The 25,231-nt window shown below is 43.2% G+C and overlaps 1 protein-coding gene and 1 pseudogene across 1 annotated transcript; both read right to left on the reverse strand.

Moving 5' to 3' along the window:
- LOC139424753 (zinc finger protein ZFP2-like) overlaps positions 1-25,231 on the reverse strand; it is a 122,209-nt pseudogene that overhangs the window by 26,565 nt on the left and 70,413 nt on the right.
- LOC139424140 (uncharacterized) lies at positions 5,288-9,084 on the reverse strand. Its single transcript, XM_071175832.1, has 2 exons — positions 8,343-9,084; positions 5,288-8,079 (listed from the first exon to the last, which is right to left on the reverse strand). Exons 1-2 carry the CDS (start codon positions 9,082-9,084, stop codon positions 5,297-5,299), a joined length of 3,525 nt encoding a protein of 1,174 aa, XP_071031933.1. The 3' UTR covers positions 5,288-5,296.

The raw sequence follows: 25,231 nt of genomic DNA on the forward strand, positions 1-25,231 counted from the left end.
ATTTAGTCAAGGGGAGGATAAGGGCTTTTATAATAGGATATTGTAGAAGGAAAAAAAGGGAGGAAAGGAGGGAGGTGGATCGTATCCAAAGGTTAATTGAACTCGAGTACGAGGCAGGCAACCTCGGCGGGTCGATTGACTGAGAGAGATTCGCAGCCCTAAAGGCGCAGCTCAGGGAGCTGCAGGAGCAGAAGGCTCGAGCTTTCCTGGAGCGTGCGCATAGTGGCTTTCTAGAACATAATGAGACTTGTTCCGCTATGTTCTTTAAGTCGGTTAGGGCCAGACAGAGTAGGAAGGTAATGCAGGGAGTTAGGGAAGAAAATGGTAGTATAGTAAGTAAACCAGAGGAAATGGTCAGGGTGACAACTGATCATTTCCAAGGTTTATTTAAGGAAAGGGAAATAGATGTAGAGCAGGGAAACGTGTTTTTAGAACACTTGTCCCGGCGGTTGCCAGAGGACATTAGAGACGTGATGGAGGCCCAGATCTCACTAGAAGAGGTTGAGAGCGCTCTTAGGAGGATGGGAAAAGGGAAGGTGCCTGGGATGGATGGGCTGCCGGCTGAGTTTTACCTCAAGTTTTGGGGTATACTTGGACCAGTGGTTCTCGAAGTCTTGAAGGCCATCCTTGAGACGGGGGTCCCGGGGGGATCAATGGCTGTTGGTGTGCTGTCACTTCTTTATAAGAAGGGGGAAGCAACTGACCTTGGCAACTGGCGGCCATTGACCATGCTGTGCGTAGATTACAAGATTCTTGCAAAGGTTTTAGCAGACCGGTTGCGCACAGCCCTTCCCTACGTCGTCCACGAGGATCAGACGTGCGGGGTAGAGGGCCGCTCTATAAGATGGAACCTACAGTTGATCAGGGATTCCATTGCTTGGGTTGAAGATAGAGGGCTGCCTTTAATGGTAGCAGCGCTAGATCAGGCGAAAGCTTTTGATCGCGTGAATAGATCTTTTCTATTCAGGGTGTTAGGTAGATTAGGATTTGGGGAGAAGTTTATAGGATGGATCCGTACTTTATATGTCGGAGCAGGGTGTCGAGTTAGTGTAAATAGTCACTTAGGTGACGTTTTTGACCTCTCGTCTGGGGTCAGGCAGGGATGCCCACTCTCGGCTCTCCTCTTCGTTCTGTACATGGAGCCTCTGGGGGCTGCCATTAGGGCAGACACAGGGGTGGAAGGCTTGTTGATCCCTGGAAGCGGTGGGCTGCGTGTTAAGATGACGCAGTACGCCGACGACACTTCCTTGCTGTTGTGCAAGGACTCGTGCCTGACAAGGTCCCTTGCCATCTTTGGGGATTTCACCCGAGCGTCGGGAGCGGTTCTGAACCATGCAAAGTCTTCCGTCAAGTTTTTCGGAAGATGGCGCGGTAGAACGGATGTGCCTGGGGGGTTATCTCTCTGTGAAGGGGCCCTGAGGATTCTCGGGGTTCATTTTGAGACCTCCGGCTCAGCGACGCTAAACTGGAACATGCGTATCGCAGTGGTACAGAGGAAGCTAGCAATGTGGAAGGCTAGGTATTTGTCTTTTATGGGCAAAGTCCTGGTCCTAAAGGTGGATGTGTTGCCGTCTCTTTTGTATGTGGCATACATCTATCCATTGCCGGCTTGTCTGAGGAGGCCTCTAGTGAGGCTTGTGTTTCAGTTTATGTGGAGTGGCAGGTGCGAGTGGGTCGCCAGGGCACGCATGATCTGTCCCATCGGGGAGGGAGGTAGGGGGGTATCACATTTCCCCCTCAAGCTGGACGCCATTTTTGTTTCTTTCTTGTTGACGGAGCTTGCTCGTCCGGTTATACACCCGTCCGGTTACCTCCTGCGGGTGTTCTTCTCGTATAAGGCGAGAAGCGTAATGGTGTGGTCTAACGCGGGTCCTCGGGCGGAACAGCTGCCGTGGCATTATGGCCATGCGGCCAAGTGGCTGCGTGCGCACCCCGAGGTTGAAGTTGCCCGAATAGGTTTAGACCACAGGCACCTGTACGAGGAGGTCAGGCAGGCAGGAAGTCCTGCGCCTGTAGCGGGCATCTCGTCAGTGGTCTGGGAGGGAGTGCAGGCGCGGGGCCTGGACAACAGGCTCAAGGACCTGAATTGGTTGGGCCTCCATAAGTGCTTGCCGGTACGTGCCATCTTGTACCGGTATAGTTTGGTGCAATCCCCCACCTGTCCAAGATCCTCTTGTGGCAGGGAGGAGACTGTGCGCCATGCCTTCTGGGACTGTGCCTTTGCCGGACTAGTCTGGGCTAGGGCACGGGTAATGCTAGGTGTGGTTAGGAGTGATTTTGTTTTGACATGGGCTAGGCTAGAGAGAGGCGTAGGGAGAGCAAAGGGAACGGATAGGGACAGGTTTCTGCTGTGGCTTCTCATGAGTCTCTTTAAAAAGGGACTGTGGGAAGCCAGGCAGAATTTAGTCAAGACAGGGAGAGATTGGGGGGTGGAAGGGATAGTGAGAAGGGTGGAAGGTGATTTGAGGGGGAAGATGAAGAGGGAGGAGAGGAAGTGGGGGAAGCATGCGGCACGGGAGAGGTGGAAAGGGGGTTTAGGGCTGGGAGTGTTAGAGTGAGTTTGGTAAGGGGATAGATTAGGGAAGGGGAGATAGAGAAAGGGTTATGTATTGGTTAGGTATGACGGGGAGGGACGATGCTCCCCTGAGGTTTGTTTTTGTTTGATGTTTTTGTAAATATAATTAATTAAGAATGAATGAGAATTATGATTTTGTAATAGTATGAATGGTATTGATTGTAATAAATTATTTTAACGACCTTTGTTTTGGTTTGGGTTTTTCTTCTGTTTGCCTCTTCTTGGGCAGATTTAGTGGGTCTTATGGTGGGTGACTTTTGTGTCCCAGTTGTTGTTACTAGTCAACTTCCAGTGGACACTGAGAGCAAAACTGCAACATTATGTTATAATACTTTTATTGGCTCAAATGGTTGTTTTATGCAACAGAATAGAGGGTTCTTAGAACTATTGTGTCTGTGTTCTACTGATGATTGGCCTCTGGGAGATAACTGACAGGAGATTTACAATGTATTTTGGGTGATAAAACCTAAAGAGACCGCATTCCAGAGCATGAGTTAATGTTTCTGTTCTATATGGTACCAGGGAGAGATGACCCCAGGGCCAGACCCTGGTCTCTACACAAAAAGTAGTGTTTTTACAGCAGATACTTATAATTCTCAGCAGAGAGTTTCTTTCATACAAAGCTTAACCTTGTGACACTTTCTACGTGTCTATTGTTGGTCATGTAGGTTGTATTTTGGCTATAAAATACCTTTGTACTTTTGTGTCGTGGCTCTCAACGAATCATCTGGGGGTGATTTGTTGACCCGCCATCATTATCGTAGAGCACTCAATTGATTCACTTTATATGTGTGCGTTGTATTGACCTGCTCCCTTATTATTAAGTGAATAAAGATTTAGTTTAAGAATAAATCTGACTTGTGTCATAAGTTTGTCTCATTTGATATTAAAGAAATTAACCACATTTGGGGATGTGAATCTTCACTTGGTGATGCTCCTGACGACCTGGGTAAATGGTACACGAGGGATCCCTCAAACTTGGAATCTCAGGAGACCACACTTTGGGAACGGAGCAGATGGACCCATCTTTGATCTGAGAGGCAGCGAGCCGAGTGGATACCACATCTCAAACGTAGTTTAAAAAAAAAAAAGAAAAAGGTGAGCGAAACAAGTGGAGTTTCTAGAAAAGGCTTGTAGGCTCTGAGTGTTTATTCCTGTGTGAGGGGGGGCACCTTGGAGGCGTAAACAGGGCAGAGGCAGCTAGCTATCTGTGTGAACTGGATGAATACTAGAATCTGTGGTTACTAGTGAAGACGTGTATAAGATAGTAAGGTGCACCTGTAATTGTTTAAAACCTGTAATTATTTTAAACCTGGATCCCATTTTAGAAGTATTGAAAGATGTAAATGTATGAGTTACATTATCCTAGGAACTAACCATGACATAAAAATGTGAAAATATTCCTGTAGGTTAAAATATGGTTGAAAAACAACTAATTGATTAGGTATGTTTGGGAATGGAATTGTGTGATTGAGTCTTAATCTGAAGTTTGGATTGTAACTGAGATCTATAGTTTAGTTTATTTTTTGTTCTGCTGGGAATATGTTTGGAGAGCTGCTTCGTGGCTATGGAGAGTCCTTGAAAAAGCAAATGGAATTGTTGTCGTGCGTGAGTACCTGAGAATTTCTTACGTTTTATATGGGTTCTGTGAATATATGAAAATACGATAAATTGTATGTGTGTATAATCGATAAAGTAATACTGGGAATATAATTAGATACAATTTAAACAACCCATATGTAGACAAAGTAGGTTGAGTTGGTTTATTTAATGGATAATTTGATAAAGATGAGGTTTAAGCATTATTACAGTCTACAAAGTCTGGGCAGTTGTCTCAGAAACTGATGGGAGTGTGTCCACTTTAGGGTAAGTTACCCTAACGATGTAACTATAAAACGTTTATTGGATTGTCGCTGTCCGGGTACAACATTTGAAATAAAACTGCCCTTAAGGCCTAGGGGGTTCTTCCCAGTATGAGAGGGAACTCGATTCATTGAACAAAACTTTTTCCATAAAGTTAGAGTGAACCAAGGTGGCTGACTAGCTGTTGATGTTGAAGAAGCGTCCCGCCTACCTGATTATACATTACAGTGGCAGAATCACCTGAAAGATGCACATCGCCATCTGCTGACTGGAGTTGGTATCACAGTTGAGAAAATACTTTCAGACAAAAAGCTAAAAAGCGACTGCCCCTAAAAACCAACGACTCCCTTTGAAAACGGGCGATATTCTGCCCTTGAGTTGCGTTCCCATGCAAAACTAGACAGATAGCTAACAACTAAGTCTTCAATAAAACTCAAGGCGTGACTTTTCTTGAATGAATATATTGAAAACGTTTATGTTGTGAAACTGCAAAATACAGAAAAGAATATACTTTAGTATTCAATTCACACCGACAGTAGCTGTACATTATACATTTGAAGTTGCATAAATACAAAGCACGCGCTAAGGTACCATGCATCTGGCATGATGCCAAACCATATAGCTAATTGTTACTCATATGGTAATTGGCTCCTTTCATTACTCTAATAATGTACAACCATTTATGTAGAATAACAAAGCATATTACACTAGGAACAGTAACAAAACTACAGTATTGTATATTTTACAATTCGTTTGCATACCTTCTAACAGGATGGCAGCACACTGGTATAATGAAATTGTGCCACTATGAAATAAAACATATCAAGAAACAAATAATGCCCTTTCTATCTTTTGTCTCTAGGATGCTTCAGAAAGAAGAACAACAATCTCTGAGATTGGTCTCAGAAACACCTTAGCAGCTCCTTGCTTGACAATTTTTAGTTCTACTTTCCTAACCTTTTTGTCAGTACTGGGAAAGGTTTTTACCACAAGCCCGACTGGCCAGTCATTTCTGTGTGCCTGACTGTCTTTCAATAAGACAACATCTCCCACTTTTACATTTGGCTTTTCTGCTGTCCATTTTCTGCGTCTCTGCAGCGTTGTCAGGTACTCCTGTCTCCACCTTTTCCAAAAGGTGTCAGCAAGACACTGGACTTGCTTCCACTGTTTTCCATGAAGGTCGTTCATGCTGAAGTATCCAGAAGGGGCTGAGGTAGCGCTGGTCTTTTGTGTAAGTAACATTGAGGGTGTGAGAATGGTAGGCATGTCAGGGTCGGTTGATACTGACACTAAGGGTCTCGCATTGATTATTGCCATAACTTCAGACAAAAGAGTGCTCAAGACCTCATGTGTGAGACGAGTGGAGCCCGTCTGAAACAGCATAGCATCAAGAATACGTCTGGCAACCCCAATGAGTCTCTCCCAAGAACCACCCATATGAGACGAGTGTGGAGGATTAAATATCCAAGTACATCCCTTATCTGAGAGGTATTTAGTCAGTTCTGAGTCATTTGTGTCGATACCCAGTTCCCTGCAGGCACCTATAAAGTTTGTACCTCGATCAGAGCGTAGCACTTTTGCTGGACCACGGATAGAGAAAAAACGCCTCAGCGCGTTGATGAAGCTGGATGTGGACATGGATTCGATAAGCTCGATATGGACTGCTCTAGTAGACATACATGTAAAGAGCACCGCCCAGCGCTTGGAGTCTGCACTACCACCTCTAGTGCGACGAGTTATGACATTCCATGGTCCAAACACATCAAGTCCAACGCTGGTGAATGGTGGTTCAGATGTGAGTCTGTCTGCAGGCAAGTCGGCCATTTTTTGGTCAACTAACCTCCCTCTAACCTTGCGGCAGGTGACACACTTGTGAATGATACCAGAGACCAGACGTTTGCTCCCAATAATCCAGAAGCCTGCTGCTCGAATAGCTCCATCTGAAAAATGACGGCCTTGGTGAGCCACTTGCTCGTGATAATGTCTTACCAGCAGAGTGGCAACATGATGTGTCCGTGGGATGATGAGAGGGTGTTTTTCGTCTTGTAACATGTCGGCGGAGGATAAGCGGCCTCCCACCCTCAGCAACCCATCCTCATCAATCACTGGGTTCAGCTTTTTGAGTGTACTTTGCTTTGGGAACTCTTTTCCTTTTTCAAGGCATTTGAATTCCTCTCTGAAGGCTTCATGTTGCACACAGTGAATGATTGCTGTTTTGGCTTGTAACAACTCACTTGTACTGCATGGTTTATTACAGTCATGCCAGCCTCTGCAGCTGTTGTTGTCTGCACCTTCATGGAAGGATCTGGCAACATGAATGAGTCGTGCTGTGGCTCGATTGAGAGCTTTCCAGTTTGAGAACCTCTCAAAGCGATGAGAGCCGAGTTGAGCTCCAGAAACTTTAGAGGCAAAGACAGTGACGTCTGGTCGAATCTCTGCATCTTTGTGAGGCTCTGCAAGGTCAAAATTGATGTTCTCAGGCTTACTCGAGTTTGTTTGGGTCAGGAACGGTGGACCTGAGAACCAACTAGTGTGTTTTAAGAGCGCAGCAAGTATGGGCCTGGTTGCATGGTCTGCTGGATTGCTGTCAGTGTTTACATAGCACCACTGATCTGGATGGGTAGACTTCCTGATGCGAGTTACCCTATTGGCAACATAAACGTAGAATCTTTTGGTGACATTGTGGATGTAACCGAGAACTATCTTACTGTCTGTGTAGAACTTGGCTGCATGTACATCAATGTCCATTTCGTCTTTGATCAGTTCATACATCTCAACAGCTAGCAAAGCCGCACACAGTTCTAGGCGTGGGATAGTGTGGGCCGGACGAGGGGCCAATTTTGATTTCCCCATGACAAATCCAACATGGCATTGACCTTCCGAGTCAATAACTCTCAGGTAGGCTACTGCTCCTATGGCTACTGTAGAGGCATCCGAGAAGATGTGTAGCTCTCTTCTTTGAGTGGTAGACAAGGAGACTGGGATGTAGGTCCGCTGAATATTCATATGTTCCAACTCCATCAAAGATTCCTTCCACATTTTCCATTCCTCTTCTTTTTCTGTGGGAAGAGGGGCATCCCACTCACTCTGATCAGAAGAGAGTTCTCTGATTAAGGCTTTACCTTGCATTGTTATTGGAGCCACGAACCCAAGGGGGTCATAAAGACTATTCACTGTGGGCAGGATGCCTCTCCGCGTAAAAGGCTTCTCATTGTGGGACACCTGGAATGAGAAGGTGTCCGTTTCCAGGTTCCAGGAAAGTCCCAGACTCCGTTGAAAGGGGAGAGGATCCACTCCTAGGTCCAGATCTTTTAAGTCTTTCGCACGGTCCTCCATAGGGAAGGCTTCCATAACTGTTTTGCTATTGGATGCAATCTTGTGTAGTTTCATGTTGGACTCCGCCAACATTGCTTGTGTTTTTCTTAGAATGTTGATAGCTTCTTCTGTAGTAGCTACTGATGTCAGACCATCATCGACGTAGAAGTTCCTCACTACATATTGCTTGGGTTCTGACCCGTGTTCCTTCTCACCCTGTAGCGCTGCTCGTCTCATGCAGTAGATGGCTACGGCTGGTGAAGGGCTGTTCCCAAATACATGCACTTTCATCCTGTACTCGGTTATGTTTCTATCTGGGTTGTTGTCTTCATACCAGAGAAACCTTAGTAATCTCTGTGATCCTCACGTACACCAAAACAGTAAAACATTTGTTGCACATCTGCTGTTAGTGCAATGCAATCCTTGCGGAAACCCATTAGGACACCCAAGAGTGTGTTGTTTAAGTCTGGACCACTGAGCAGAACATCGTTAAGTGACACTCCTTGACACTTAGTACTGGAGTCAAATACTACTCGTATTTGTTCAGGCTTTTGTGGATGGTAAACACCAAATATGGGCAGATACCAACGTTCTTTGTCTCCCTCGAGTGGCTGTGAAGGTTCGGCTTGGTCGTTATCCAGCATATTTTGCATGAAGTCAATAAAATTACGCTTCATGTCAGGCTTTTTGTCTAAAGTCCTGCGAAGTGATGTGAGACGGTTCATGGCCTGCTCCCTGTTATTAGGGAGGCGACGTCTAGTGGGGCGAAAGGGTAGTGGAGCCACCCTGTTGTTTCCATCATCCTGGAAAACCTGTTTGTCCATAATGTCCAAGAAGGCTTTGTCCTCCACTGATGGTGCTGGTTTATCATCGTCTTGTGTTTTGTCGAACACGGAACATCCCAGGCTGTCTGTGTTCACAGTTGTGATTGGATCTCTCGAGTGCACTGTAGAGGGAGAGATGTGTTTCTGAGCTACGCTGTTGTAGTTCTCTTTTACCTGGATGATGTCAGGGCAAGGGCTCAGATAGGATGAGCGACCATTTTGACGTATGCTTGTCCTGAACACGTTAACATTGGCTGGTCGGTGAGCCGTTCCCAGACAGACCTCACCCACGATGACCCACCCGAGGTCGAGTCGCTGTGCATAAGGAGTGTCGTGGGGCCCATTGATTTGCTCTCGTACCTTGTGTACCCTTAAGATGTCTCGTCCTAAGAGCAGAAGGATGGGAGCGTCTGGGTCCACTGCTGGAATTTTGTCCATAACTGGTTGCAGATGGGGATGATGATACGCAATGTCGGGGGAGGGAATCTCCATCCTATCGTCTGGCATCATATCACACTATTAGAGTAGGGAGAGTGAGCTGCATGTGTCCATCTATAGACTCCACCATGAAGTTGACGGCTCTCCTGCCCGAAGTCTCTGTTACCCCAGAACACATCTTCATGGTGTATGGAGCAGAGTTGTCATTGATGTTGAAGAGACTGAAAAACTCTGTCTTGGCCAGAGATTTGTTACTCTGTTCATCAAGCACTACATACATTTTGACAGCTTTCTCTCTTTTCCCAGCCGGATAAGCTTTGACTAGGCATATTTTTGAACATGATCTTGGATTGACTGCCTCACCACAGATCTCTGTACACTTTGAGGTGACAGATAGAAGAGCATCGTCACCTTGCTCCCCACCATGCTCTTTCTCTGCTGTAGCGGTGTCTGTATATGAAGGGGCTGGGCCTGGATGCAGAGCAGCAAGATGCCTGTCGCTGTCGCACTCAGAGCACTTGATTGAAACCTTAGTCTTTAGCTCTGTGCTGAGTTGACCCACAACATCGGAAACAAATGCCATTGTCTTTGAGATATGATTTGCGCTCATCTAGAGTTTTGTATCTAAACCCACAACACTTTTTAAGAGGATGAGGCTTGTTATGTATTGGACAGTGATGGTCAGGGTTTTCAACCTTTGTCTTACTGGGTTTGGTTTGGTGGTCTGAGGCCTCAGATGACACATCTGTCTTGTATACAGTCACAGGTGTCTTGCTGCTGTACCTGGCAGGTTTCTCACTTTTCATGGGCACCTGGTTAGTTGAGGTGTAGAGGGTGAAGCTGGGGTCATTTCTAATTTTCGCCTGATTCCTGATGAATCTCGAGAAGAACGAGAATGGTGGGAATGCTACCCGATAGTCCTCCTTATATTTGGATCCCTGTGCTATCCATTTTTCTTGTAAACTGAATGGAAGTTTCTCTACAATAGGGTTTACCCCCCGAGATGTGTCCAGATAAGCGAGGCCTGGAAGGTACCCTTCTACTTTAGCACACTCCAGTTCGAGAAGAATGTCTAGTTCTCTTAGTTTGTGATTGTCTTTGTTAGCCAGTTTTGGAAAATCCTCAATTTTCTTCAACAGTGCATTCTCGATCACTTCGGGTGTACCATAGCACTCTTCTAGTCGTTGCCAGACCATGTTAAGTCCTGCTGTTGCGTTGAAAATATGGACAGATCTAATTCTGTTTGCTTGCTCAGACGACTCTGCCCCTAGCCACTTGGTAATTAGATCTAACTCTTCCCCGGCTGATAAATTCAAGTCTCTGGTCGCATTGAGAAAGGATGCTTTCCATGCCCAATCATTTTCAGGACGATCATCAAACTTCAGGAGTCCGGAACTCACCATCTCACGGCGTAGGAGGTACTTGATGAGGTCTGGTGCCACTTGTGACTCAGGGAAGTTTTGTGTGTGTGACTGGAAGTGGGCTTGTTTTCCATTTCCACCATGCTGCTGTTCATTCCTTTTGAACGGAGAGTCTCTGCTTATGCTCCGTTGTTTGCTACTTTCTAGATTGTGGCATGTAGCTGGGTCAACACTAAGCTCTTGTTTCTCCACTTAAAATGGAAGTTCAGCAAAGTAGGGCCTAGCATGTTGTTGCACATACTCACATGTACGTTGGACTGGACTTAAGGGCTGTGTCCCTGTGTCTAGTTCTTTGCGAAGCTCTCTGCGTTCTGCTTCTACAGCTTCTTCAAAGGCTGCAGCTTCAGCCAACGCAGCAGCAGCTGCTCTCTCAACTTGGAGAACATATAAAGTTGATACGTAAGCAACTCTATCAATAACAAGATTATAATCATTAGCTAAATGCTTGAATTGAACTTACAAACAAATATTTTCCAAGGCTGAAGCGTGACAAGAAATAACTACATTGAAAGACCTGCACCGTAGCGTTGTTTGTAGCTGCTTCTATGCGTGCAGAACAAATTCTCTACTTCCTGTTTGCGTAGTCTTTCTAAGTACCAGAAACATCCACTAGGGGGCAAATAACACCATTGGACACAATGAAAATCCAATTGAACCATTGTAATAAAATAATCTGTTACCTTCTAACAGGATGGCAGCACAGGCGATGTGGCATCAGAAACATTTATTATATTGTAAAAATGTACTACGAAGTGTAGCTAAATAGAATAACTTTGGTCATAACCAGTCCAAGGACATCGAATTATGGGCGATATCAGGTCTGTCTGTTGTGGCCCCTATTACACCCCAAAATAGTCATCCCAAAATGGGTTGTGTATAACTATGTAAATGTCTCTCGGACAAGGTGACTTTTATCCATATACACTCTAAAAAATAAAGGTTCCTGGAGTATCATTTAGGGGTTCTTCAAATTGAAACTGGGGGAACCCCTAAAAGTTATTTGAAGAACTTATTGTGGTTCCTCAAATAACCTTTTGGGGTTCATTTTTTAAATACTCCCTTCCCACCCTCCATTATAAAAACTAATAATAATAAATAAAATAATAATAAAAAAAAATAATAATAATAACAATATTGATTTAAATAATTCATTGTTTATTTAGTGGCACCACAAATGTGAATTAATATTTACAAAACAATTGACCAATCAAAACACATTACAAAATTGCAACATTTCTGCAAACATGTCAGACCATAATAAATAATACATTTACTTTGTATAGAGCTTTTCATGACATTTCAAAAATAAATAATGGGGTACAATAAAAACATTAAAAATGAATCATAGGTAAACTAACAATATTGTTGACTTGATGCTAAATACAATTTTTTTAGCTTTAGTGTGTATATCATATTCACTTAGTTATGTTAGGAAGTTTGCCATCTTTATGACCGGCCCTGGTATCTCCACCCCAACTTCTCTTCTCCCCAGAACACAGTAACTTAACAACATAAGTGTTTTTCTGACATTTTGGGGAAATTTAAGGGAAAATAAAAAATACAGCCCTAGCAGAGCCCAAGTCCCATGGGGACGTCCTCGAGGGCGTGGATGTTCTCCCCATCAAAGGTGTTATAACTTGTTCTGATACCAGATTCGAATTGACGCAACCCTAACAGTGTTCAACAGGAATCTGTGTGTGGCCTCACCTGGTGTCCACCACACTACGTGGCTGCAGAGTACTTTATGCTGAAAAACATGAATGGGCAAACAATATAGCGTAGTTATAGAAATAATGAAGTGTCTTACTATTCTCCATGGTTGGCCTTCTTGCCTATTTTTTGAAGGTGGAAGGAGCCACAGTTATACACCTGAACCTGCTTACTGCATAACACCATCCATCAATCAGATTGATGCATGAGTGTGTAGGTGTGGGTTATAGGGTGTCTAATTGTTCAACATTTTTTCAATATGGGTGATTTAAAATAGCCTGTTTTGTTTTAAAACAGACACCACACCCTTACCTAAACAGCACCCTCACATGAGAAGTAGAAATCAAAGCGAGAGAAACTGTGAATTGAATAACTGCAGTTGACATAGCTAAGTAAATGGAAGAATACTCTTATTGCAATGTGAATGGCTCTTAAAATAGCCTTTGGTTGTGCATAGTGTAGTCTATGGTGTTGCCAGGGAACAGCACCCTCTTTGAAGGAGTAGGAGGTGAAGATATCCTGCGCACGGATTGCCTCTCGCTGCATTGTTGAACCTCATCCTTGAAACATCCTGCAGAGCAGCAGACTCCTCCTCTGGCACACTGCGGCGAGCTGCAGATCCCCTCCTGGTCCTCGTGTCCATCCTCATGAAGTTACGCAGGACACGGGTAGCCTTCACACACCTGAATCCCTCCAGGAGGCAGTCCCAGATGACCCTGGTCAACCAACCTTGCAGTGCCCTACACAGGAACTGTAGGAAATCGATTTGAAGGTATCTGTAGGAATATGGAAGACAATGTAATTATTAGACTGTTATATCACCAGGTCATTGTGGATTACTAAAGTATAATATTCCTGATAACAAATCATGATAACATTGGATTGATAGATGCATGGGCACACATATGTGTGGATCATATCAAGGATAGCATCAAAAATGAATACATAAATACCACTTGAAGCTTAATGATGAGTTGATCATTTGAATCAGCTGTGCAGTGCTGAGGAAAAAACAACAATGTGCCCCTCTTGGAGTCCCCAGGACTGAGAACCACTGCTCTTCATTGGGACCTCTTTATATGTAGACTGGCTTTCATAGAGCTTTTTATCTGAGGACAGAAAACCTCACAAGAAACACACTTCATTATAGTCAAATTACACCACACTGAATATTATGTTACTATTAGCTCCATCCTCACTTCTAGGGACAGGAACTACACAAAAGTACCTGCCATTTACAGAATAGCCTGCTCTCGCACTGACAGTTGGTGCTGCTATCCTTTCACCCTCCTCCATGGCTGTTAGCTAGCTACCTACAAATGCATTTGGAGTTTGTTTTTAACAGTGATAAATAGATAGCTAGCTAATATGAAGTTAGGTAGTTGCTGATATTTCATTTACTTAGCTAGCTATCTATCTATACAGTATTTGAAGTTGGCTAGATAGCTCATTTAGCAGCTCATTTGAGTTAGCCTGCACTGTAGCTAGTTAGTTAATAATACATCGTTTTTTTTACATTTAAAAAATCTATTTACTTACTTACTTGAATAGGTTCTCCCAGCCATGTGGACAACTGGAAACAGGGCAGCAAAGTTCATCACCAGAGGGTTTTAGAGGATATTACTATTGAACTATGAACCCATTTAATAACCAGACCTTCATACAAACTTGCTCTGCTGAATTCTTGACGGAGTCACAACGGGCGGCCTAAAGTCCATCTGCTGACTGGACACAGTTCAGTAAAATGTATATTTTATATTCAGTCAAAAAGTTAAAGGATAGGAAGCATGAGTTTTTACTCACCAGTGTGACAACACAGTGTGGTTAAAGACTTAGTAACTGAGTTGCATCCATGATCTGGTTACCTACGAGTACAAATAATTATGTTTTTGTTTTAAATTTACAAAATTAAAATGACTAATTTACATTTTAAATGTTTTCTTTACTCAAGTATTACAATTGTTTTTTAGGGGTGTAGGGTGGAAGCTGTCTCCGCTTAACAGGGAATTCCTCTCCGTCGGCTTCCTGTATAAGTCTGTGCTAAAGCCACACCCCTCCCTCTTAATCAAAATGTCCAGATAACTTGTTTCATGCATCAAAGGTCAGGGTGAATTTCAGATGTTCACTGCTTGTATTGATGGAGTGGAATCGATGAAGTTCCTCTGTTGTCCCCTGGAATAGAAGGAACACGTCATCAATGAAGCCATTTACAGAGCCTGATGAGGTGCTAGAATGGATTGTTATGGCTGTCAATCACATTCTTCTCTAACAACCCCACATACAGATTGGCATAATTAGATGCTATTTGTTAAACTACAATGACCATAATGCACTGCCTGCCTACTTGTCTTGTCTGTTTATTTTACACCTGCTATGTAAAAGAGACAGAAGAATGCATGATGGTCAATGCTATCTGGGATTCTTGGGACATCCCTACCCTAAACCCTAACCTTAACCCCTACCTTAACCATTTTAAATGTCAACTTCAATGAGCTAGGGACATCCCAAAGATGTATCTCTACCTGAAAATACATTATCTAAGTGATTGATTGTTGGTATTCAGCAGTCATAAACACTTATTTACTTTAATGAACTACTAAAATAGTGATTTTGTCAGACAGCAGCTTTACACTTTATTGACTGACTGATCCATTCATCCTTCCATCCCTCCTCAGCCTTCCTCTCCTCTGAAGACCCAGTTCGCATATGGAACGTAACTGCGCCTATACTGTACTTAGCTACAAAAATAACAAACGTGTGTTTTCCGAGCCAATTCTGATACCATGTTTCAGTATGATATTGTAATGAAACAGCAGGGAGCAGGTCTCGTGCCCTCGACTTTCGAGCCCGAGGTCCGGCGCCCTATCGACTGTGCCGTTAAAGCATGCTCGAGCGGCAGGGTCGATTTACGCGTTTTTAAACCCAGGGTCGTTACAATATGTTGGATAAAGGAATAAAGACAGACACCAATGTCAAGTTCAATAGCCTTGTTTGTGCATTGTACAAATCCCTACACGTGGAGTCCAGGGAACAGTCCGGTTAGTCGAATACCTATCAACTAGACTCCGTAACAGAAACCCACATGGAAAACTGAGATTCGGCAAATAACATATAAAGAGGCTTATTTGACACCAAATCAACAACAGAAGTTACTAAAACATAAATTGCTAATGTTTGATGTAAAAGGTGGATTTTATGATGTAATGTCAACTTTATACTTTTCGATCCAGGGACAATTCTATTTTCAACCCACAGCAATTCTCCATAAATCTACTGTGGATTACCCAGAATCCCAAAATAAATTAATACATATGTGATTCAAAAATTCAAAAACATATATTTTTGTGCTTATAGGGAACCAGATCTTCAATGCAACTAAGTTACTAAGTCTTTAACCACACTGTGTTGTTACACTGGTGAGTAAAAACTCAGGCGTCCTACACTTTAACTTCTTGTCTGAAAACAAAATAAACATTTTACTAAACTGCGTTTAGTGTATATTAGCCACTGTGTTTTAAACCCACTTCTGTCGTCTACTTAGTTATCCGATTTAATTTAATATTTACGGTGTTGTTGTTATTTTTCAGCTTTTAGTCAGCTAGCGGTCTGGTTAAGTTAGCATTAGCCTAGCTAACATCCCCGACCATGCGGTCACTAAGCTACTCTCCTCCTTCTAATGAAGAGGAGGAAGATATCACAGTAAAACAAGAAGTAGAGGGTGAGGCCGTTACTGTGAAAGAAGAGGAAGAGGCATTCAGAGTGAAAGAGGAGGAGGATGTTACAGTAAAAGAAGATGAGGATGCAGTTTATAGAGTGAAAGGGGAGGAGGGGGAGATGACTGTTACATCGAAAAAGGAGGAGGAAGAAGAGGAGGAAACTGGATATCTGGGCCCGGTTTCCCAAACGCATCTTAAGACATCCAATAGTTCTAATGATGAATTTAGCCATAAGATGGTTTTGAGAAACTGTTCCCTGATTAACACTAGTAAGTACTGTCTTAAAAACAGAGCCACAAACTCTGCAGTTGTTGGACTGATGTTTGGTGTTAAAGTGGAAATCTGCAATTGCTACATCCATATTGTGACTTTCAAATTATTTATATATTTATAGCCATTGATTCTTAAACTCTTAAACTCTGTTTAGAAACAATGTAAATCAACACTGTATAGCCTCAACATGGTTAAAACTATAATGTTGATATCATGGATGGTCAGTCCTTGCATCCATAGGTCTATCTGTCTGTAGTTACATTTCTCCAACCCCATAATCATTGTATTACCAAAACAGTGGTGGAATGACAGATTTGTTATTGTTTGAACTGCAGATTGCTGGGTTGTGCAGGTTTTTTAAACAGAAACAAAATGGTTGCCCAGAGACTTGGTTTGGTAAACATGTGAGGGATGGGGGAAGGAGAAAGCTATTGTAGCAACCGTAACCTAACACCTAGCAACCTCACACCTAGCGACCTCGTCAAGAAGTTAAGAAATCTTTGCGTAACAGTTATAAGGTGTTGGCTTGACAGTCACTGGACCCAGGTTTGAGTTCAGCTCAGGGCTACCCCCTGAATTCACTACACTATGAATACAAAGACTGGCCATCCATGAGGTCAACATTATCGTTTTAAACAGATTGAGGCTATTTAGTATATCCTCTTGGAACTACCCATCCCGGATCCGGGAGAATTGTCATCAACTACACTAATTAGCATAGCGCAACGGTAAAAAAAAAAAAAACACTAGAAAATATTCATATTCATGAAATCACAAGTGAAATAAAGTGAAACACAGCTTAGCCTTTTGTTAATCACCCTGTCATCTCAGATTTTGAAATTATGCTTTACAGCCAAAGCAAGACAAGTGTTTGTGTAAGTTTATCGATAGCCTAGCATAGCATTATGTCCAGCTAGCAGCAGGAAGCTAGGCCACGAAAATCAGAAAAGCAATCAAATTAACCATTTACCTTTGATGATCTTCGGATGTTTTCACTGACGAGACACCCAGTTAGACAGCAAATGTTCCTTTTGTTCCATAAATATTATTTTTATACCCAAAATACCTCCTTTTGTTGGTCACGTTATGTTGAGAAATCCACCACAAATAGCGTTCACAACAACGGCAACATTTTTTCTCCAAATTATGTCCATAATATCGACAGAAACATGGCCAACGTTTTTTATAATCAATCCTAAAGGTGTTTTTCAAATATCTATTCGATAATATATCAATCGGGACAATTGGCTTTTCAGTAGGAGCGAGAGGAAAAATGACTACCTCTGTCTTTTACGCAAGAATCACTTTGAGAGTCCCCAGCTGGCCACTTACGCAATGTAGTCGTTTACGCTCATTCTTCAAAATAAAGGCCTGAAACTATGTCTAAAGGCTGTAGACACCTTAGGGAAGCCACATAAAAGGGAATCTGGTTGATATCCCTTTCAATGGGCAATAGGGATGCATAGAAAGACATGGGTTTCAAAATAAGAGTCACTTCCTGATTGGATTTTTGCACGTTTTTCCGTGTTGGAATTGAGTTGTGTTTGGGCTCGTTCCAAGGGGACGAGAGTTCTAGAAGCTAGTGAATTTTAGGAAGGCGAGAGTTCTAGAAGCTAGTGAGTTTTAGGATTCTATAGAAAGAAAAAGGAGAAAAGTTATGATTGTATATTATTATTTAGAAATATGTGTTTTTTTCTTGTTTTTAATTGACAGCCAGTAGACACCATGTTTATATTGTAGTTGATTATAATGAGAAATGGAAGTTGTTTTCTGTTGGTGGTGAGCAAACTTGTCCAACAAAAATATAGGATATATTTGTTGTCTTAAAGGGGAAGGTATTACAGGCTTTGGTTTTTCCATGTATGTTTTGAGGTTGGACTTTAGCCCGTATAGCTCGCTAGCACGTAGGGTGCACTGATTGGTGTCACACCTGTGCTCGCTTGTCCATCTCGTTATGGTTGAATATTGCATCCAATTGTTAATATTTTAATCAATGGCATTTCCTTAGGATGCTCATTAGTTTTTCAGTTGTTAATCTTCTGTTTTTTTATACTTTTATGTTTGTTGTGTACTAAATATTTCTGTTTATTTTCATTGTTTTTTCCTGTGAAGCCATTGTGTTGCATCCATGTCTGAAATGTGCTGTATAAATAAAGCTTGATTTGAACATATTGCAAAACAAATTAACCTCATGACTGAAACAGACTAAATTTTAATTTTATTTAACTAGGCAAGTCAGTTAAGAACCAATTCTTTACAATGATTGCCCACCATGGAACAGTAGGTTAACTGCCTTGTTCATGGGCAGAACAACATTTTTACCTTGTCAGCTCTAACCACTAGGCTACCTGCCACCCTCTTGCAAAACCAATGAGCACATATCTTGGTCCATCTTAGTATGAAAAACAGTATCAATTCAGTATATCCTCTACTATGTCAAAATAGTTCCTGGTATGTATCACTTCTGAAGTTCTGAAATCAACAATTCGTTAAAGGATTCGACAACTGAAAACTGAAACAAACAATTGGATCAAACAGATCAATCCCATTGGACATTAGGTTTGGTTCAGACCCTGCAGGGCTTAGATTAAGCCAGGACTAGTTAAACTAGGACATTTAAGTAGCTTTCCTGAACGTGGCTTAAATTTGTCTTAGTCAGAGACTGGAGTCAGGTAAGTAAGCCTAAATGATAAAACCTGGGTTAATCCTGATTAGGTTCAGCATGAACACCTGGGTTAATCCTGACTAGGTTCAGTATGAACACCTGGATTAAAACTTGTTGGGGATAGGGGGCAGTATTTTCACTTTGGATGAAATGGATCTGGTAGCACTTCCTACGCCTTCCACTAGATGTCCTCATTCAGTAGAACAAGGAATGGAGCTTCTGGTGTGAACTTTGACCGAATGGGAGGGGAAATAGTCACTGTCTTGGCAGAATGCAATTTCCCTGTGGCGCATTTGTCTGTGGATGTCACCATCGTTCCATATTTATGATGTAATTTCGTATTTCTGTTGACTCCAACATGGCGGAGAAATATATTTACGTCTGAGCACTGTCTCAGATTATTGCATGGTAGGCTTTTTTCGTAAGGTTTTTAAAACATCTGACACAGCGGTTGCATTAAGAACCAGTGTATCTTTAATTATATGTAGAACATGTATCTTTAGTCAAAGTTTATGATGAGTATTTCTGTTATCTGGCGTAGCTTTCTATAATTCCTCCGGATATTTTGGAGGCATTTCTGAACATGGCATCAATGTAAACCGAGATTTATGGATATAAATATGCATATTATCGAACAATACATAAATGTATTGTGTAACATGTCATGAGTGTCATCTGATGAAGATTTTCAAAAGGTTAGTGATTCATTTTATCTCTAATCCTGCTTTTGTGACTATCTTTGGCTGGGAAAAAAGGCTGTGTTTTTTTTTTGATTTGGTGGTGGTCTAACATATATGTTGTGTTTTCGCTGTAAAACATTTTTAAAAATCGGACAGGATGGGTAGATAAACATCTTGTTCATCTTTCATTTCCTGTATTGGACTTGTTAATGTGTGAAAGATAAATATTTTGAAAGAATATTTTTGAATTCCCCGCGCCACCTTTTCAGCTGGCAAACAAACAGGCAAACAAATCACTGACCATTTTGAATTTCACCGTACCTTCTCCGCTGTGCAATCCAGTTTCCGAGCTGGTCACGGGTGCACCTCAGTCACGCTCAAGGTACTAAACGATATCATAACCGCTATCGATAAAAGACAGTACTGTGCAGCCGTTTTCATCAACCTGGCCAAGGCTTTTGACTCTGTCAATCACCGTATTCTCAGACTCAACAGCCTTCTTTTCTCAAATGACTGACTCGCCTGGTTCACCAACTTCTTCTCAGACAGAGTTCAGTGTGTCAAATCAGAGGGCCTGTTGTCCGGACCTCTGGCAGTCTCTATGGAGGTACCACAGTGTTCAATTCTCACACCGACTCTTTTCTCTGTATATACCAACAATGTTGCTCTTGCTGCGGGTGATTCCTTGATCCACCTCTACGCAGACGACACCCTTCTGTATACATCTGGCCCTTCTTTGTACATTGTGTTAACATACCTCCAAATGAGCTTCAATGCCATACAACACTCCTTCCGTGACCTCCAACTGCTCTTAAACGCTAGTAAAACTAAATATGTGCTCTTCAACCTATCGCTGCCCGCACCTGCCCATCCAGCACCACTACTCTGGATGGTTCTGACTTGAATATGTGGACAACTATTAATACCTAGGTGTCTGTGTAACAGTACTCTTCTTGCGTTGTGTACAATCAGTCATCGACACGGAACTCCAACATGTAGCACCAGTCATGTAGATTTATTCTGATAAGAACGACACAAAATTGCACGTCATGCAATGCACGTCTCACCATCCAACTCTGCACTCACGCACTGTACAAAATATATGAACTCCCCCCACCAGACACAGTAAGTTGCTAGCTAGTACTGAAGGGAATTCTCTACAACAAAATGCACAACAAATATTCTCCAAAAACCGCTGCATCTTATGTGTGATGTTCGAATAACATTTACAAACAATTTGATATAAATTTTACATTTAAATCATCACTTGAGAGTATAAAAAACACTTTTGATGTACAGTGCTTTGCAAACAACAACTTACCGCTGGTTTGGTGCTTGTTCACTGGGACGATTCTAACTGGAACATCCCCCCTCGTAAGCAAGCTACGCAATCCAGCCAATAAGATGCCATGTTGAGTAGGTGAAGGCAAAACAAACTCAAACCAAAAACCCATTGGCTCAACAATAAAGTGGCAAGGGGAATCACCAATATAACCCTGTTACATCTGGCTAGACTGTAAATTCTCCTTCCAGACTCACATTAAGCATCTCCAATCCAAAATTAAATCTAGAATCGTCTTTCTATTTTGCATCAAAGCTACCTTCACTCACGCTGCCAAACATACCCTCGTAAAACTGACTATCCTACCAATCCTTGACTTCGGTAATGTCATTTTCAAAATAGCCTCCAACACTCTATTCAGCAAACTGGATGCAGTCTATCACAGTGCCATCCGTTTAGTCACCAAAGCCCCATATACCACCCACCACTGCGACCTGTATGCTCTCGTCGGCTGGCCCTTCGCTAAATATTCGTCTCCAAACCCACTGTCTCCAGGTCATCTATAAGTCTTTGCTAGGCCGCCTTAACTCAGCTCACTGGTCACCATAGCATCACTCACCCATAGCACGCGCTCCAGGAGGTATATCTCATTGGTCATCCCCAAAGCCAACACCTACTTTGGCCACATTTCGTTCCAGTTCTCTGCTGCCAATGACTGGAATGAATTGCAAAAATTGCTGAAGTTGGAGACTTATATCTTCCTCACTAACTTTAAGCATCAGCTATCTGAGCAGCTTACTGATTGCTGCAGCTGTACACAGCCCATCTGTAAATAGTCCATCCATCTACCTACCTCATCCCATGTTTTTTACTTTTTTTGCACACCAGTGCATTCTAGTGCATATCATTTGCACATCTATCACTCCAGTGTTAATTTGTTACATTTTAATTACGTCGCTACTATGGCCTATTTATTGCCTTACCTCTGTACTCCATTTGCACACACTGTATATAGATTTTTCTATTATGTTATTGACTGTACGTTTGTTCACAGTTGTAAATGATGGATAGACTATTGAACAACACACACAGCTATTTTCCTATATTTGTTCTTAGGCGAAGTTATGGGTCCTACAGTAGGTCTATGTTGTTGTTAGGTGAAATTATGGGTCCTACAGTAGGTCTATGTTATTGTAAGGTGAAGTTATGGGTCCTACAGTAGGTCTATGTTGTTGTTAGGTGAAGTTATGGGTCCTACAGTAGGTCTATGTTATTGTTAGGTGAAGTTATGGGTCCTACAGTAGGTCTATGTTGTTGTAAGGTGAAGTTATGGGTCCTACAGTGGGTCTATGTTGTTATGGGTCCTAGAGTACACTATGTATGTCATGCAACAACAACCAAAGTGCTTCTTCGTTCATTACAGGTATTGTGCTGCCATCCTCTTAGAAGGTAACAGATAATTTTATTACAACGGTTAAAATGTATTTTCATTGTGTTCCATGGTGTTATTTGCCCCCTAGTGGAGCTTTCTGGAACTTAGAAAGACTACACAAACAGGAAGTAGAGAATTTGTTCTGCACGCATAGAAGCAGCTAAAAACAACGCTACGGTGCAGGTCTTTCAGTGTAGGTATTTCTTGTCACGCTTCAGCCTTGGAAAATATTTGTTTGTAAGTTCGATTCAAGTATTTAGCTAGGGAAACGTGTTTTTAGAACACTTGTCCCGGCAGTTGCCAGAGGACATTAGAGACTGGGGAGGCCCAGATCTCACTAGAAGAGGTTGAGAGCGCTCTTAGGAGGATGGGAAAAGGGAAGGTGCCTGGGATGGATGGGCTGCCGGCTGAGTTTTACCTCAAGTTTTGGGGTATACTTGGACCAGTGGTTCTCGAAGTCTTGAAGGCCATCCTTGAGACGGGGGTCCCGGGGGGATCAATGGCTGTTGGTGTGCTGTCACTTCTTTATAAGAAGGGGGAAGCAACTGACCTTGGCAACTGGCGGCCATTGACCATGCTGTGCGTAGATTACAAGATTCTTGCAAAGGTTTTAGCAGACCGGTTGCGCACAGCCCTTCCCTACGTCGTCCACGAGGATCAGACGTGCGGGGTAGAGGGCCGCTCTATAAGATGGAACCTACAGTTGATCAAGGATTCCATCGCTTGGGTTGAAGATAGAGGGCTGCCTTTAATGGTAGCAGCGCTAGATCAGGCGAAAGCTTTTGATCGCGTGAATATATATTTTCTATTCAGGGTGTTAGGTAGATTAGGATTTGGGGAGAAGTTTATTGGATGGATCCGTACTTTATATGTCGGAGCGGGGTGTCGAGTTAGTGTAAATAGTCACTTAGGTGACGTTTTTGACCTCTCGTCTGGGGTCAGGCAGGGATGCCCACTCTCGGCTCTCCTCTTCGTTCTGTACATGGAGCCTCTGGGGGCTGCCATTAGGGCAGACACAGGGGTGGAAGGCTTGTTGATCCCTGGAAGCGGTGGGCTGCGTGTTAAGATGACGCAGTACGCCGACGACACTTCCTTGCTGTTGTGCAAGGACTCGTGCCTGACAAGGTCCCTTGCCATCTTTGGGGATTTCACCCGAGCGTCGGGAGCAGTTCTGAACCATGCAAAGTCTTCGTCAAGTTTTTCGGAAGATGGCGCGGTAGAACGGATGTGCCTGGGGGGTTATCTCTCTGTGAAGGGGCCCTGAGGATTCTCAGGGTTCATTTTGAGACCTCCGGCTCAGCGACGCTAAACTGGAACATGCGTATCGCAGTGGTACAGAGGAAGCTAGCAATGTGGAAGGCTAGGTATTTGTCTTTTATGGGCAAAGTCCTGGTCCTAAAGGTGGATGTGTTGCCGTCTCTTTTGTATGTGGCATACATCTATCCATTGCCGGCTTGTCTGAGGAGGCCTCTAGTGAGGCTTGTGTTTCAGTTTATGTGGAGTGGCAGGTGCAAGTGGGTCGCCAGGGCACGCATGATCTGTCCCATCGGGGAGGGAGGTAGGGGGGTACCACATTTCCCCCTCAAGCTGGACGCCATTTTTGTTTCTTTCTTGTTGACGGAGCTTGCTCGTCCGGTTATACACCCGTCCGGTTACCTCCTGCGGGTGTTCTTCTCGTATAAGGCGAGAAGCGTAATGGTGTGGTCTAACGCGGGTCCTCGGGCGGAACAGCTGCCGTGGCATTTTGGCCATGCGGCCAAGTGGCTGCGTGCGCACCCCGAGGTTGAAGTTGCCCGAGTAGGTTTAGACCACAGGCACCTGTACGAGGAGGTCAGGCAGGCAGGGAGTCCTGCGCCTGTAGCGGGCATCTCGTCAGTGGTCTGGGAGGGAGTGCAGGCGCGGGGCCTGGACAACAGGCTCAAGGACCTGAATTGGTTGGGCCTCCATAAGTGCTTGCCGGTACGTGCCATCTTGTACCGGTATAGTTTGGTGCAATCCCCCACCTGTCCAAGATCCTCGTGTGGCAGGGAGGAGACTGTGCGCCATGCCTTCTGGGACTGTGCCTTTGCCGGACTAGTCTGGGCTAGGGCACGGGTAATGCTAGGTGTGGTTAGGAGTGATTTTGTTTTGACATGGGCTAGGCTAGAGAGAGGCGTAGGGAGAGCAAAGGGAACGGATAGGGACAGGTTTCTGCTGTGGCTTCTCATGAGTCTCTTTAAAAAGGGACTGTGGGAAGCCAGGCAGAATTTAGTCAAGACAGGGAGAGATTGGGGGGTGGAAGGGATAGTGAGAAGGGTGGAAGGTGATTTGAGGGGGAAGATGAAGAGGGAGGAGAGGAAGTGGGGGAAGCATGCGGCACGGGAGAGGTGGAAAGGGGGTTTAGGGCTGGGAGTGTTAGAGTGAGTTTGGTAAGGGGATATATTAGGGAAGGGGAGATAGGGAAAGGGTTAGGTATTGGTTAGGTATGACGGGGAGGGACGATGCTCCCCTGAGGTTTGTTTTTGTTTGATGTTTTTGTAAATAGAATTAATTAAGAATGAATGAGAATTATGATTTTGTAATAGTATGAATGGTATTGATTGTAATAAATTATTTTAACCACATTTTTGGTTTGCTTCCTGTCTTTACGTTTGGTGTGGGTTTTTCTTTTGTTTGTCGCTTCTTGGGCGGAGTTAGTGGGTCTCATGGTGGGTGTCTTTTATGTCCCAGTGTTTGTTACTAGTCAACTTTCAATGGACACCCCCATTGTGTCTTTAAGAGCCCCTCCTATAAAACAAGCTTATATTTTGGGTTGGATATTGCATCCAATTATTCATATTTTAATCAATGGCATTTCCATAGGGTGCTCATTAGTCTTTCAGTTGTTATTCTTCTGTTTTTTTTATCCTCTTATGTTTGTTGTGTACTAAATAGTTGTTTATTTATATTTTTTTTACCTGTGAAGCCATTGTGTTGCATCCATGTCTGAAATGTGCTGTATAAATAAAGCTTGATTTGACTTGAACATATTGCAAAACAAATTAACCCAAGGACTGAC

The sequence above is a fragment of the Oncorhynchus clarkii genome, chromosome 13 (genome assembly GCF_045791955.1).
Source record: "Oncorhynchus clarkii lewisi isolate Uvic-CL-2024 chromosome 13, UVic_Ocla_1.0, whole genome shotgun sequence".
Taxonomy (NCBI): Eukaryota; Metazoa; Chordata; class Actinopteri; order Salmoniformes; family Salmonidae; genus Oncorhynchus; species Oncorhynchus clarkii.